We start from the raw sequence: 12,140 nt of genomic DNA, 5'->3' as shown, positions 1-12,140 counted from the left end.
TAAAGACAAAAGACAGTACCCAGGGAAGAGCGTGTGGAATTACAAGGCCGAAGCCAAACTCAGGAGCGCGGGTGAAAGCGGTATGCTCCAGTCGATGCTGAAAAGAGGACTGGGAAGTCGCGCTGGTGGGCAGAGAGGGGAGCGATTGCTCCCAGGGCCGCGCCTCTAAATTTAAAAGGTGAAGATTTTTTTCGGGTGAAAAAGGTTCCGTCTCCCATTCCTAGCAAGAAACACCCATACAGTATGGAGGAAAGGGGATGGGACGTAGGAGTAAGTTCATTCATAAACTTCCAGCGATCAACCTTCAGTTAGGTTTGCATTTGTCACCCATATAGGGACGGGTATACCCAGAGCCTGCGGTGCCAAGAGTCCCACGCTATACCTCACTGATTAAGCCCAATGAGGCCGAAACAGGTCTATGGTTTTATGCAGAGGATCTTTGCTTGCAGTTTGTGCTGGACCTTCCCTTCTGGGGTGGGACCTAGCCTGATTCAAATATGTTCTTTCCACTTCTGTAATGGTAGGTCAGGCTGAAAAACAACTGTCTGGAGAGTTGCACAGAGCAATTGCCAGTAGTTATGTTACACTTCTAACCTTACAGCCATCAAACTTACATTGTGCGATTGTAAGGAGATTATCAGGACTGACAATTTGTAAGCCCTACCTAGATTTCCGGGGAGCAGGGGAGAAGAGCACCAGGAGACAGGGTGGCGATGAGTCTAAACAAAGGAGGTTAAGAGAAAGGGCCTGGTGGAAATCAATGCAGGGAAGGTGGCAGCCTCAATCGTCTATGACATGTAGGATCAAACTGGAGCCTATGCCTATACATCAGGATGAAGGACCTGCACATAATGGGATAAACAAAGCAACGGTTTGCATTGCTTCATCCAACATCATATGTACTATGTGGATCAGCAAAGATTTAATAATTTCACCTTTGAAACAATGCAGACACTACTGGTCACAAGAGCCACCAATTAGCCCAATAACATATAGATCCTAGGCAACACAAAAATAAGAAATAAGCATTACAAAAGAGTTGCATAGACTTAACTAATGGAAATCAACAATTTAAGTATATCCATTAGGCAAATGAATATAGGCATCAAAATGGTTGAATACGAATTTTCCCTTCACTATCACTTTTCTGGAAGGATAAATAGATCCTTCTTTCGCTATACACATTCAGGTATTTAAAAAAGAGCAAACCATGTCAATGTGCTATTCGATCTCTATATTAAAAAAAAAAAATACATTTAAAAAAGAGTTTAATTGTAAAAGGAAGCGTTTGTCGTTTTGTGGTGAATAGTGAATTCCTGGATTTACCTAGGTTGTTGGATCATACCTTCAAAACCTCTAAATTACCCCAGCCTCAGCCAGTCTTTGAAATTGCTATTGGGGGTGCTTTCTCAGTGGCTATACCTGGTATGAGAACAATCCAGTGGACGGAATTAACTGCTTGTACTTAAAATCCATCTCTAATTATGCTATGTCACTTAAATCCAATATGCCACTGAAAACTAGGCCTCTGGGTGGCCCGAACATCAGGTATTTTTATAGAAAAACTGGGGGCTATAAAAACGCATATGTGGAAACTACAGAAACACAAAAAAGCTCGAAAGCCATCTTAAGCCTTTAATAAAAACGCTCCACAGCATGCAAACATCCTGCCGCAATCCGGAGGATGTCTGCCAATTAAAACTGTGATGTTATCCAAAATAAAACTATCAGCTTCCCACAACAAATATCACTCTGCAAACAGGACAAACCTTCAGCAACCAAACCATTCAAACCACAACACAAACCAGCAGACACCCGACCAGCACTACCTAATCACAAAGCAACCTTTAGGGAGTCTTAAATTGATGACCGATTGTGTGGCTGAATCCCAGAACGTCACGACCGTACACCATGCGACATTAATTACCCCTGTTGGACCTCAAAATCACACAAATGCATGAAGATTTACCTACGTTTATACACAAACCTAGGAGCAGTTCCATGGCTATTTAGACCACTTGGCTAAATGCACTTTTGGCACCATTCATGAAAGGTTCCTTGATGGTGAACACAGTTTTAATTCTAGGTTTAGTCGTATTGTCAATGTAATTTTACCATGTACCACCATTCAGCAGAAACCAGAGAAGTTATTCGAACTGAAATGGTGTTTGTAACTGGGTGGGTCCATTGCTGTACGTGTTTGCTAGGTGCCAATGTGTGCCCTGTGCAAGCCGTTAAGATTATTCAAAAGACTTCGTATGAAGCACATTCTGTGAGCCGCTTAAATGTTCCGTTAAGTTTTCCTGCTCCCCCAATCAGATTATTGGCATCTCCACTGAGATTCTAGCTACTAGCTGTAGTTGTTTGGGCACACATACGTTGCATTCAACATTACCATGAGTCACAATGCTCAATGGAGACTATGTCCAGAAGAGTGGCACCAATTTATCAGTCTGCCCTTTCAAAGGCACATCTATAAAAAGTACATCTTGAAATGGCATATCATTACAAGACTCTAAGAAATGCTAACTTCTTACAAGGACAAATGTCGATATTATGGTGTTGTAAAATACTTCATTGAAACTCCCTTGGGCTTCCAACCAGCTCCGGCATGGGTCTTTTCCAGTCTATAAACCATTCTTCATGCCTCGAATAGCCCATCGGCCCCATAAGGACCTCAAAAACAGGGTGAGTAATTAAAATACTTCACCAAGAAGAAGCAAATACAGAAAGAGTTTGGTGTGTTAAATAAAAAGAAAAAACACTTCTGTAAACTCAAGTAATTACCTAAAACAGGACTACCTTTTTGGCAATGCTGTAACAAAAATAGGTTTCAGGCAACTGAGAATGCCCAGCAAACAAGGGTGCTCAGCAAACAATACTTTCAGAGAACCCTCAAGAATGCTTACCTCCAAGCAGCAACAGTGAACAATTTGCAGGACGAGTCAGAAACTCACTACAGGATACCCCCTTCCTCCACAAGACCCAAACCAGTTCAAGTGACAAACTGCCTGTTGCTTCTGCAGGTATATCCACCACCCTTTGCTGGGATTATCTGGACTTGCCAGATGCTGGGCAGAGATTTATGAAAAGGCAATTTCCTCCTCACTGCTCTGTTTGCCCGATCTTGCAAAGCAATGAAGAGAATGCTGCCAAGTCTTAGTATTGGACTGGCAACCATCTTGTCCTCGAAAGGACAAACCAGATTGTAGCCAAAGAACCTTCTTGGGGTATACTGCAGTAAGCTCAAATGCTTGGATGCATAGCTCTAGCTAGCCAGGTACCCACCTCACAACCGTGCATGTGACACCACTCCATAAATACCATAATACAATTTGCAAAGGCATAAGTGTCAGGATTACCCCAGCCAATTTAATGTGCAGAAAACTGGCAAGCATAGTAGCAGTGCAACTGGGAAAAGTCTGATGTAAACCTCCCTTGAATATGCACCATTCAAAGCTCCTATATCTTACTCTGACCCTCATGTCAATGTAACAATTTGTACTTCCTGAATTGCGTTTTCTAAGGAATGAAAATTGCATACCCATCTTTCCAACCATCCGATTTAAAGAGCAAGGCTTTTGTTCCAATCCTTCAGGAGTGTATATCAATTCAATACTGTAGGGGGTAACTTGTGAAGTGTGTGGACATTTATTATGCCTAAAGTATCAACGACCATTCATTAGGAGGCAGTGAACTATTAAGCTTGCGCACAAGAAACAAAATGCCCTTCGCATCCCCTCCAATTGCATGATATGGGATCTCGGCCACTAACCTTCCATTCAGTACGCCACTGCCCAGAACAATTCTAGACACACCAACACATTTCACTTTACCCTACAGAAGGCATACATTAAGCAGATAGAAGGCTCCAACCAACATATCCAAAATACCTCAATTCTGTTGATCCAACCATTTCCTTTATAACTGCTTTACTTTCGAACCGTCAAGAAAAGGTAGTTTGAACATGTATGTCTTACATGCAGAAACCACATTCCTCCAGAATCTATCCAAGCTGAGTTTTATCAGCAAGGTTGTGCCTGGTTCATACTGAGTCACTCAGCCTGGTGATGTAAGCTATGGGGCACGGTTTCCCAATGCGAGCTTTGACATGACATAGGAGGCCAAATTTTAGTTGAAAGATTGCATTGATAACAATGTGGCCTCAAAAGTACAGGTGTAAAAAAAGGTTTTATCAAGTCAACTCAAAACTATTTTTGCTATAGTAAAAATTGGTGAGGTCAGAAAATATTTGACAAACACGACCCTGCAGTTCAGTGGACTGTCTGAAGAGAATTCGGCATAGTGCACAGGAAAGCAGTCAGTCATCACTTGTCTAACTGCAAGACAACCGCAGTGGCAGACTTCACATATTCCAATCAAAACGGTATTACCCAATTTGATTGAATATTATTGATCAAATGGTACAGCTGACAGAATTCAGCCAGTACCATTCTAGCGATTCAATTCAATCAAAATGGGTACACGATACTGAACCTAGGGGAACAATGGTGTCCTCCCCGCATTCTGTATTTTTGGCCTTGGGTGGGGGGGTTTGCGGGGTGTCCCACACTTCCTGAAGATTGGAGACGAGGGACGGGAAAAAGAAAATAGGGGACCCTTTGGCGTCTTATCCGACCTGTGTTAGAGGGACAGAACTGACACTGCAGGGTCAGGAGAGGCAGTGGACAGAGAAAAGGTAAGTGGGTCAGGGCATTAGGGGTGCATTATGAGGTTGGGGGGGACATACATTTGTTGAGTTTGTCCATGGTAAAATGGTATTTGCTGCAAAATGGACTACAGGCAATTCCGCTGCAAACAATTCTGCCATGGTCAAACAACCCAAATCCATCAAATCGGCGCCTCAGGACAAATTAAAAAGGCACCCTGTGAAAAACCTAATGCCAATATTCAACTCCTGGCCTAAATTTGGTTCAAGGATGAGATGGCAGGAAGAAAATATTGAGCAATCATTTTAATGAGCATATTATCTGATGTTTTTCAGCCTAGAGGACTACTTTCCACAAGCCACAATGAACGAAGGCCCCAAATCCAAGACTCCTTTAGTTGAATATTTTCCATTGCACATTTATTTTAAGCACTGTTTTGAAACGACTTTCGAGTCAGTAACTTAATGGCATGCATCAGACTTCTGGCACCCATGCCCCTCGGTCCGATTCTGGTATTGTGTTTTTCAGTGAAATTCCAGATACTGGCGTGCCGGTCTACTTTAATACACAAGTCCAAAGTGGAACGCAGCTGTACAAAAAAAAAACGTATATATGCAAAACCATTGAGGAGATAATAAAAAAAGAAAAGGGTTAAAAATGTAAATTTTTCACAGAGGGCAGTTCTGTCCACGTTTAAAATACATCAGAGTAACTCATGGGGTTATTACATATGGTAGGTCATTGCATAATAAAAAAGGCATTTTCAACACAGAAAGGGAGACACTGTGCCACATGTAAATTTGAAACAGGAGATGCGTGAAAGCCTCATGGGCATGTCTCGCACCCAGTTCCCTCAGCAAGGGGAGATGCATCTTTTTCTCAAAAAAGTCAAAAATGATGGCGATCTTGTACGTTCCACTCGGAACATGCCCATTTTTGCCCTGCAAAGTTCCTTCTTTGCTGCGAGTGTACAGGTGCCCCAAGGCAGAGGGATAAATCCCCTTTTTTTTGGGCTTCTAAGCCAGAAAGGATAATTAGATTTTGGAATGATCGCGATGGAGTTTTGTGACAGAATTTAACACTAGTCTTTTGCATTCATTTCCCACCTAGCATCTACACGATCAGAAATAAAACAGCATTGTAGGTCAACCGCGGCATGGTTTTGTGGCAGAACTGCGGGATACGTGCTTTATGGGGAGCCCCCGCAAACCGGAACCAAATCTAAACATTGAGCCATTAGTTTGTGAGGCTTTTGTTGCCGGTTCTTGAATGTGCGCAGACCATTTTAGGTTGTGTGCGATTGTGATGCCAAGGTAACGGAAGCAAAGTACCCAGTACAGTCTCCTGTCATCTATGGATAAGCCATTTCCCAAGAGGTCTGCTATTGCCTACGCACATTGCCTCCGATTTCTCAATGTTTATTATGAGGTATTTGCCTCTCATGTAACTACATGTTCAATCCGTTCAGTAACGGTTGCAGAGCAGACTCAGTTCTGGCTTTGAGGACTGCGTTGTCTGCGTACAGTGGTACGCAGACCTTTCAACCAGCCATGCTTGGGAAGTCCGGTGGTCAAACCAGACAATTCCGTTGATACTGAATTGATAAAAGAAATGTTGAATGGAAAATATTCAACTAAAGGGGTGCGTAAGGGCCTTACTCCTCACTAATCTTTAAGCACAGTTTTGAAACGACTTTCGAGTCCGTAACTTCATAGCAACGGATTTCATGCACGCATACCCCTCGGTCCGATTCTGGCATTTTGTTTTTCAGTGAAATTCCAGATGCTGGCATGTCTGTCTACTTTAATACACAAGTCCAGACTGGAATGGAGCTGAAAGCCCAATGAACATTTGTACAGAAACTGCTGAGCAGCAGAGCCAGCCCCAGCACACAAAATCCGGAGGAAAGATTTAGTTTTGTAATGGAGAGCAGTGTAGGGTGGTGAGATGGATATCCAGCTTCTGCATAGCCTCTAGCGCCATACGAATGCGACTCAAACCATCTGTGCTATACTGTCCTTCCCAGGTCGATCAGAAAATCAGCGCTCACATCAGATCTCCGTCCACTGATGGAATAAATGCCTACAAATGAGAAACTCAGCGAAAAACCTTAAAGTATAGCAATTAATATTGGGAAGGGTTACCCAAGGATATGTGTAGGTATGGAGAGGGTACACATGGTAGTAAAGAGGGGCAATCGGGAGGGCCTCCCTAAAAGGCATAGAGAATGGATAATTTGGTGAAATAAGCTAAGGGGGGCGAGAGGGTAGGAGGTGGCTGGTTACAATAAGAATTTAAACCACAAGAGGGCATGTGTCCCCCCATCACATTTTCAGATAACTAGAGCTGTGCCTCTCATCTAATGCTGTGTTTCTCACTGCCACATATACACTGTGCAATGTTCTGTAAATACAACTTCGTCCTCTGGGAATTGTACGTGCAGCCTTAGATTTTTTAATTACTGTAATTCTGATGGTTGGACGGTAACAAAAGACATTTCTCGTTATAGGATGCAAGAAGCCAGAAACACGACATTTGAGTGCGAATCATTGATAAGATTGGGTTTGCCTATGCAAGCCAATTTAATATGAAATGGCCGTTTGAAGGTGATTTATGAGAATCAAAGGGTTGTCCAATTAAGCTAGATTGTGGGGCATCCCACTGGGAAAATGCGGCCAATCACGAAGCACACAGTCTGCTGAAAGAATCTCCACATGTTAAGGTTTTTCAGTAGCCCATGTGACCTTCGACCATCTCGGTCCATACTGATCCCAGTGACCTTAAAGCATGGTTCTACACAAACTGTTCTTATGCTTGGGGGCTAGAAACGCAGGGGTGCTGTGACTTCGCGGTAGCTTAGTTTTGCCCCACCCCCACAAAACCCACCTCGCTCTCTTGGTTTAAATCCTCCAGTTCCCATCATCGTAGGAACATCATTGATATGATATTTTATTTATATTGCGCTCATACACAAGTGTTGCAGAGCGCGACCAAGCAAAGGGGTGGGGGGACAAGGGAGAACAAAAACAACAATCTTACTAGGCCCAGTGACAGTTAGAACGTGCAAGTGCATGAAAGGGGGGGGGGGGAGTGCGTGGATGGGGGAGAAGTGTAAAGTGCAGAACAGAGGAGAGAACAGGTTAAATAAGTGCAATAACTAAATAAATAAAAGACAGTGAAAATTGATAGTGCGGCGAGCCAGTGACAAGTGCATGATAGGTCAGATAGGGTACATCTGATAAGTGCAGAAGAGGAATGGGGACGGTATGGGTACAGATCCCAGTACAAGTGATGGCCCAGAGGCCGTGCAGGAGGGAGGCAGGGTGAGCAGGTACCTGGGCCCGAAGGACAAAAGGTGGCCAGGTGCACAGTGCAGGGAGAGAGAAACAGATAAGCAGGGGAGAAGAGGGGCAAATTACTAATCGTATTCTGGTGGGTGTGAGCGTAAAAAACTGGAACGAGTGCAACAAAACCTTCACAATTGAATTACAGCAACACGTAAGTGGTCATTGTGCACTGCCGAATAAGGTAATCCGATATGGTTAAAATCTGAAACGAGGATTTCTCCCACTATTGCTTTCCAAAAAAAAAAACTGCAGCTGTGCAAAGGCACAACTAGCTCAGGCTCTCCCAGACCAACACAATCCTAGATTCTTGTACAATACACTTTTTTGCACAAAGCTGCACATCAACTGGGGCACAAAATATGAAATGTGCCATGGTCAATCTTACTGTGCACATACATGCCCATCTGCGTCAGCCTGTGTTGGTCTATCAGGCGGTCGCAGTGCATGAAAGTATGACGGCGAAGGTTAACCTATAGAATTATGTGCAGTGCTTATATTTACACAAAGGGGATCGGAGAGGAAAAGAGGCATAGTGAGCACTAGCATCTTGCGCTCTCTCTCAAGCTATAAACCAATGAAGGTCAGCGTTGGAACCTACCTTGCCAAACTGGTCGAAGTACTGCTTCACATCTTCAACTACTGTATTTGCCGATAATCCACCTACAAATATCTTCTTTGTTCTTGTGACCATCTAAAAGAAATGACAAACAGAGGCTTTAATCAGTGCATTTAAAGAAAGGCAGGCATGACATTCAGATGCCAAGACTAAGCCAAGTAGCTAGATAGAAAATTGCCCATGATCGAATTACTTCTGCTGCAATGGCGCGGCGTGCACGTCCCTTTCTGCAGATGGCTCCAGGCGGAATCACTTAGCGCCCACCCCTTGAATGAAGTATGGCAAGGGCTCTAGAGCACCGAAATTGGCAGTTGGAAGTTCATGGGTTCAAACCACTGCTGCGCTGTGTACGCGGTGTAACCCTGGACAATGCGCTCTCCCGCCTCTCGCTCCAGTATAAATTGGGTAATGAGAATAGACTGCCAGCTCTACAGGCTACAAAACATGCTGCGTTATTTCCTTGGTTTACGGCTTTGTACATTGTCAGACTCTACAAATACAAGGTATTACTCTACTGGGTTTTGGTAGCAACCTGGAAATTGTTACTCTGACAATTTCGAAGTTACACATTTAATTTTATGAAACAGGTGCCATTAAACAGCGGTAGCAGCATAAACATGTGATTCCATAATTTAGTCTGCAGCAAACACAAAAGGAAAAACATCAACAGATTGCCTTTTTTCTTTCTGTTTTGAACTTAATTACAGAGAAAACATGGATTTCACGGTTTTAAAAACGCCACTGCTTCACTCCCTCAGATGCTTATAAATCAAGCTTCTATAAGGTGTTGCTGTGCTGGTCCTAGTTACAAACTTCAACTAGAGCACCCCATAGCACTCGAGTCAAAAGCATCAATACATTCATAAAGCAGAACAGAATCTAATAATTCTATTTAATTTATGCTAAATGTTCTTGATCTGTGCAAAGCAGCGATTCATGACAAAATGAAAAAGGTGTCCATTATGAAAAACAGTACACCTACCAAGAAATAAAATGTTTTTATTCTGTCCAAGCAAGCCTATCTGGTACCCTGCTTCAATTATTCTTTCAAGCATTTTACCCAGGTAATTAGGACAATTAAAAGGGGCACAATGTAGACCGTGCAGGAAGAGTGGCTGGGAGACGCCAAAACAAACCTTTTAACATTGTCTTCTACGCTAGTCTAACAGCGGTGGTGGGGGCGCCGACGAGAGTGATGACTCGGTGGAAAATGGGAGTTAAAGAAAACAGGAGTCTGAAAATGCAAGTGACAGGAGTGCTTGATACGCAGTGCTGATAATAGAAGAAATGTACTCTGGCACTCCCCTTCCGTCATGCGGGCGGTGAGGGTGTAGGGTAGGGATGAGGGTTAGAGCCCCAGCCTAGGTAGATTAGCACCGTCATTCTTCAAGGAACCCAATCCTGGCAATTTGCATTAAAACAGAGCATTACAATGACCATTTAATATTTTAAAAAGGTCGGTGATGGGGATTCAGCAAGACACCTTTCAGAGCTATTAAAGTTGGCCATTCCTCTCTTCATTTGTCACAACTTAACAGAAAAAGGTCTATAAATTGCGAGGCATATACCCATTTGGGTATTTGGTCAATGGGATGTGAGGCATAGGCTTGTTCTGCACAGAGCTCAAACATAAAACATTCTGTTTTGCTTGCCCAAGGATCCTGAAATGCTGCTTGTGGGTAAAGGCTCCAATGCGCCAGGCTCAGGAGTAGATTGGAGACGGATGAGTTAGCCTAGTCCATGGGTTTAGGCCTCTGGGTGGAACAGCACTTTGGCAACACAAACTCTACCAGAGCACAGCTCAGTCTTACTCCAGCCAATTTCCTACCAAGTGGATACTACAAGAGAATCTTAAAACATTCAACCATGTTAGTCGATTGGAAAATGGGACCAGCCTGTAGACTAGTTAACTGAAAAATGTCACTCATAAAATTGTTCCTAGTATGGAATCCCCAACCATAACGATGCACAAAGTATTCTGCTTTCCACCTGGATCTGGCTAGATGAGAATTTAAAATAACGAGTTGCCAAGCAGAACTGGAAAACGCAACTACACTATCTACTGAGGGTGAATCAACTGATGCTAACCCTCAAACCCTCACTGCCTATGCAAAACTTGGAGCTGCTCAACTAGCTGCTTTATCGTCGTTCCAGAAAAGTAGACCTTTTATCAGCGTCATTAACCAAGTGCAATGGGGTGGGATCATGCCAGCAAACTGCAAGCATAATAAGCAAAGTCATGCTAGGCTTGGATCCTCAAGCCCACAGCACTCCTTGCATATTACGATTCCTTAGATCACCCCAACTACTTTGCTTTTCTCCAGATATTATTAAACAGCTTCACCCTTGCTCATCATTCTTTCACAATTCTGCAAACCCCACCCCACCCCAGATAAGTTACATAGGTCTACTTCCCAAGGTAAGCTCCCCAAGCCTGCAAGGTGGCATTTAATGATCAATGATTTATGTCCATGCAGGTGGTCGATAAGTGCTGGTTAACATTACAACATAAGAGAAGTTTAGCAATGTTTCAGCCCTTTGTATTGAAACAAAAAAGTCGGAAAAGAACAAAATCTTCAATGATCACCTTGGTTAAAACGGTCAAGGCAAGTATGCATTTGGGTGGTACCGTGCCCACAGGAGTTTTTATCCCAACCATACCTCCCAGTGTGTATGCAGAACTACCTAGCAGTAGCCAACATAAACCGGAAGAACATACTACCGAGTTGCAGCCTATCCATGCTGAACTGTTATAGCACAGCTTTTGACCAAATGTTTATGTCACTGATGTGAGTTTCGAGTTTGGAGCTTCAAGCACTTGTGTAAAGACAAAACAAATTAACCTTATAATTTTGCATAATGGTCATTAGACTGCTGCATTTGCAGGAAGGGGCAGGGGTTGACTGGATCCAAATTAAGGGGTGTGGCCACAGTTTGTGAGGGATTCATTCTTGGTGCATTGAAAGCGTGAGGTAGGTTTAAAATGGACTAGGATCCAAGAGGGAAATCAAGGAATCGCCTTCATATTACAATTGTTAATTCAGAACATGTCTGTGGACTGTGAGCTGTAGCTTTCCAACAGAGCTTTAACCAATGTTCCAGAAAAAAAATGTGAGAAATTGTGACACGGACAGCACCCTGACCTTGGCAAGAGGGATTTGTAACTCCCTCAGCAGGGGGAAGGCCGCCTACCTGGGGGAAAGCCAGAGCACTACAGTGGTGGCTGAGATTGTCCTAGGTTCCTTTGTTCCAACCCTTGTGCCAACATGTGGTCATGCAGTACCTATTTGTCTCACCATACCCTCTTCACAAAATGCTCGTCAGACATTAGTAGAGACTGTGACCTTGAGACGAGCAAAGGCATGTAGCACACCAAACGGGAAAAAGCCCTCCAACACTACAGGAGGCCAGCAACTTCAAAGCAGAGACCGGGAAGTGAAGTAATCAAAGCAGCCCTCCAACAGCTAGCACCAATGGCGTTTCACTGGTGATCCAGCAGAGCAAACC

At 43.5% G+C, this 12,140-nt stretch overlaps 1 protein-coding gene across 15 annotated transcripts in view; it reads right to left on the bottom strand.

Annotated features, from left to right (window-relative positions):
- The window catches only part of MSI2 (musashi RNA binding protein 2), a 2,560,560-nt gene that overhangs the window by 1,934,693 nt on the left and 613,727 nt on the right, over positions 1–12,140 (bottom strand). For all 15 annotated transcript variants that reach the window (XM_069614640.1, XM_069614629.1, XM_069614635.1 and 12 more), the window contains exon 6: positions 8,616–8,708. In XM_069614640.1, the coding sequence (XP_069470741.1) occupies positions 8,616–8,708 (93 nt within the window). The remainder of the gene's footprint in view (positions 1–8,615; positions 8,709–12,140) is intronic.

Source organism: Ambystoma mexicanum, chromosome 9, assembly GCF_040938575.1.
Source record: "Ambystoma mexicanum isolate Mex_15411 chromosome 9, UKY_AmexF1_1, whole genome shotgun sequence".
NCBI classification, from domain to species: Eukaryota; Metazoa; Chordata; class Amphibia; order Caudata; family Ambystomatidae; genus Ambystoma; species Ambystoma mexicanum.
Note: the sequence above shows the minus strand (reverse complement) of the source record. Positions and strands in the feature narration are given on the sequence as shown.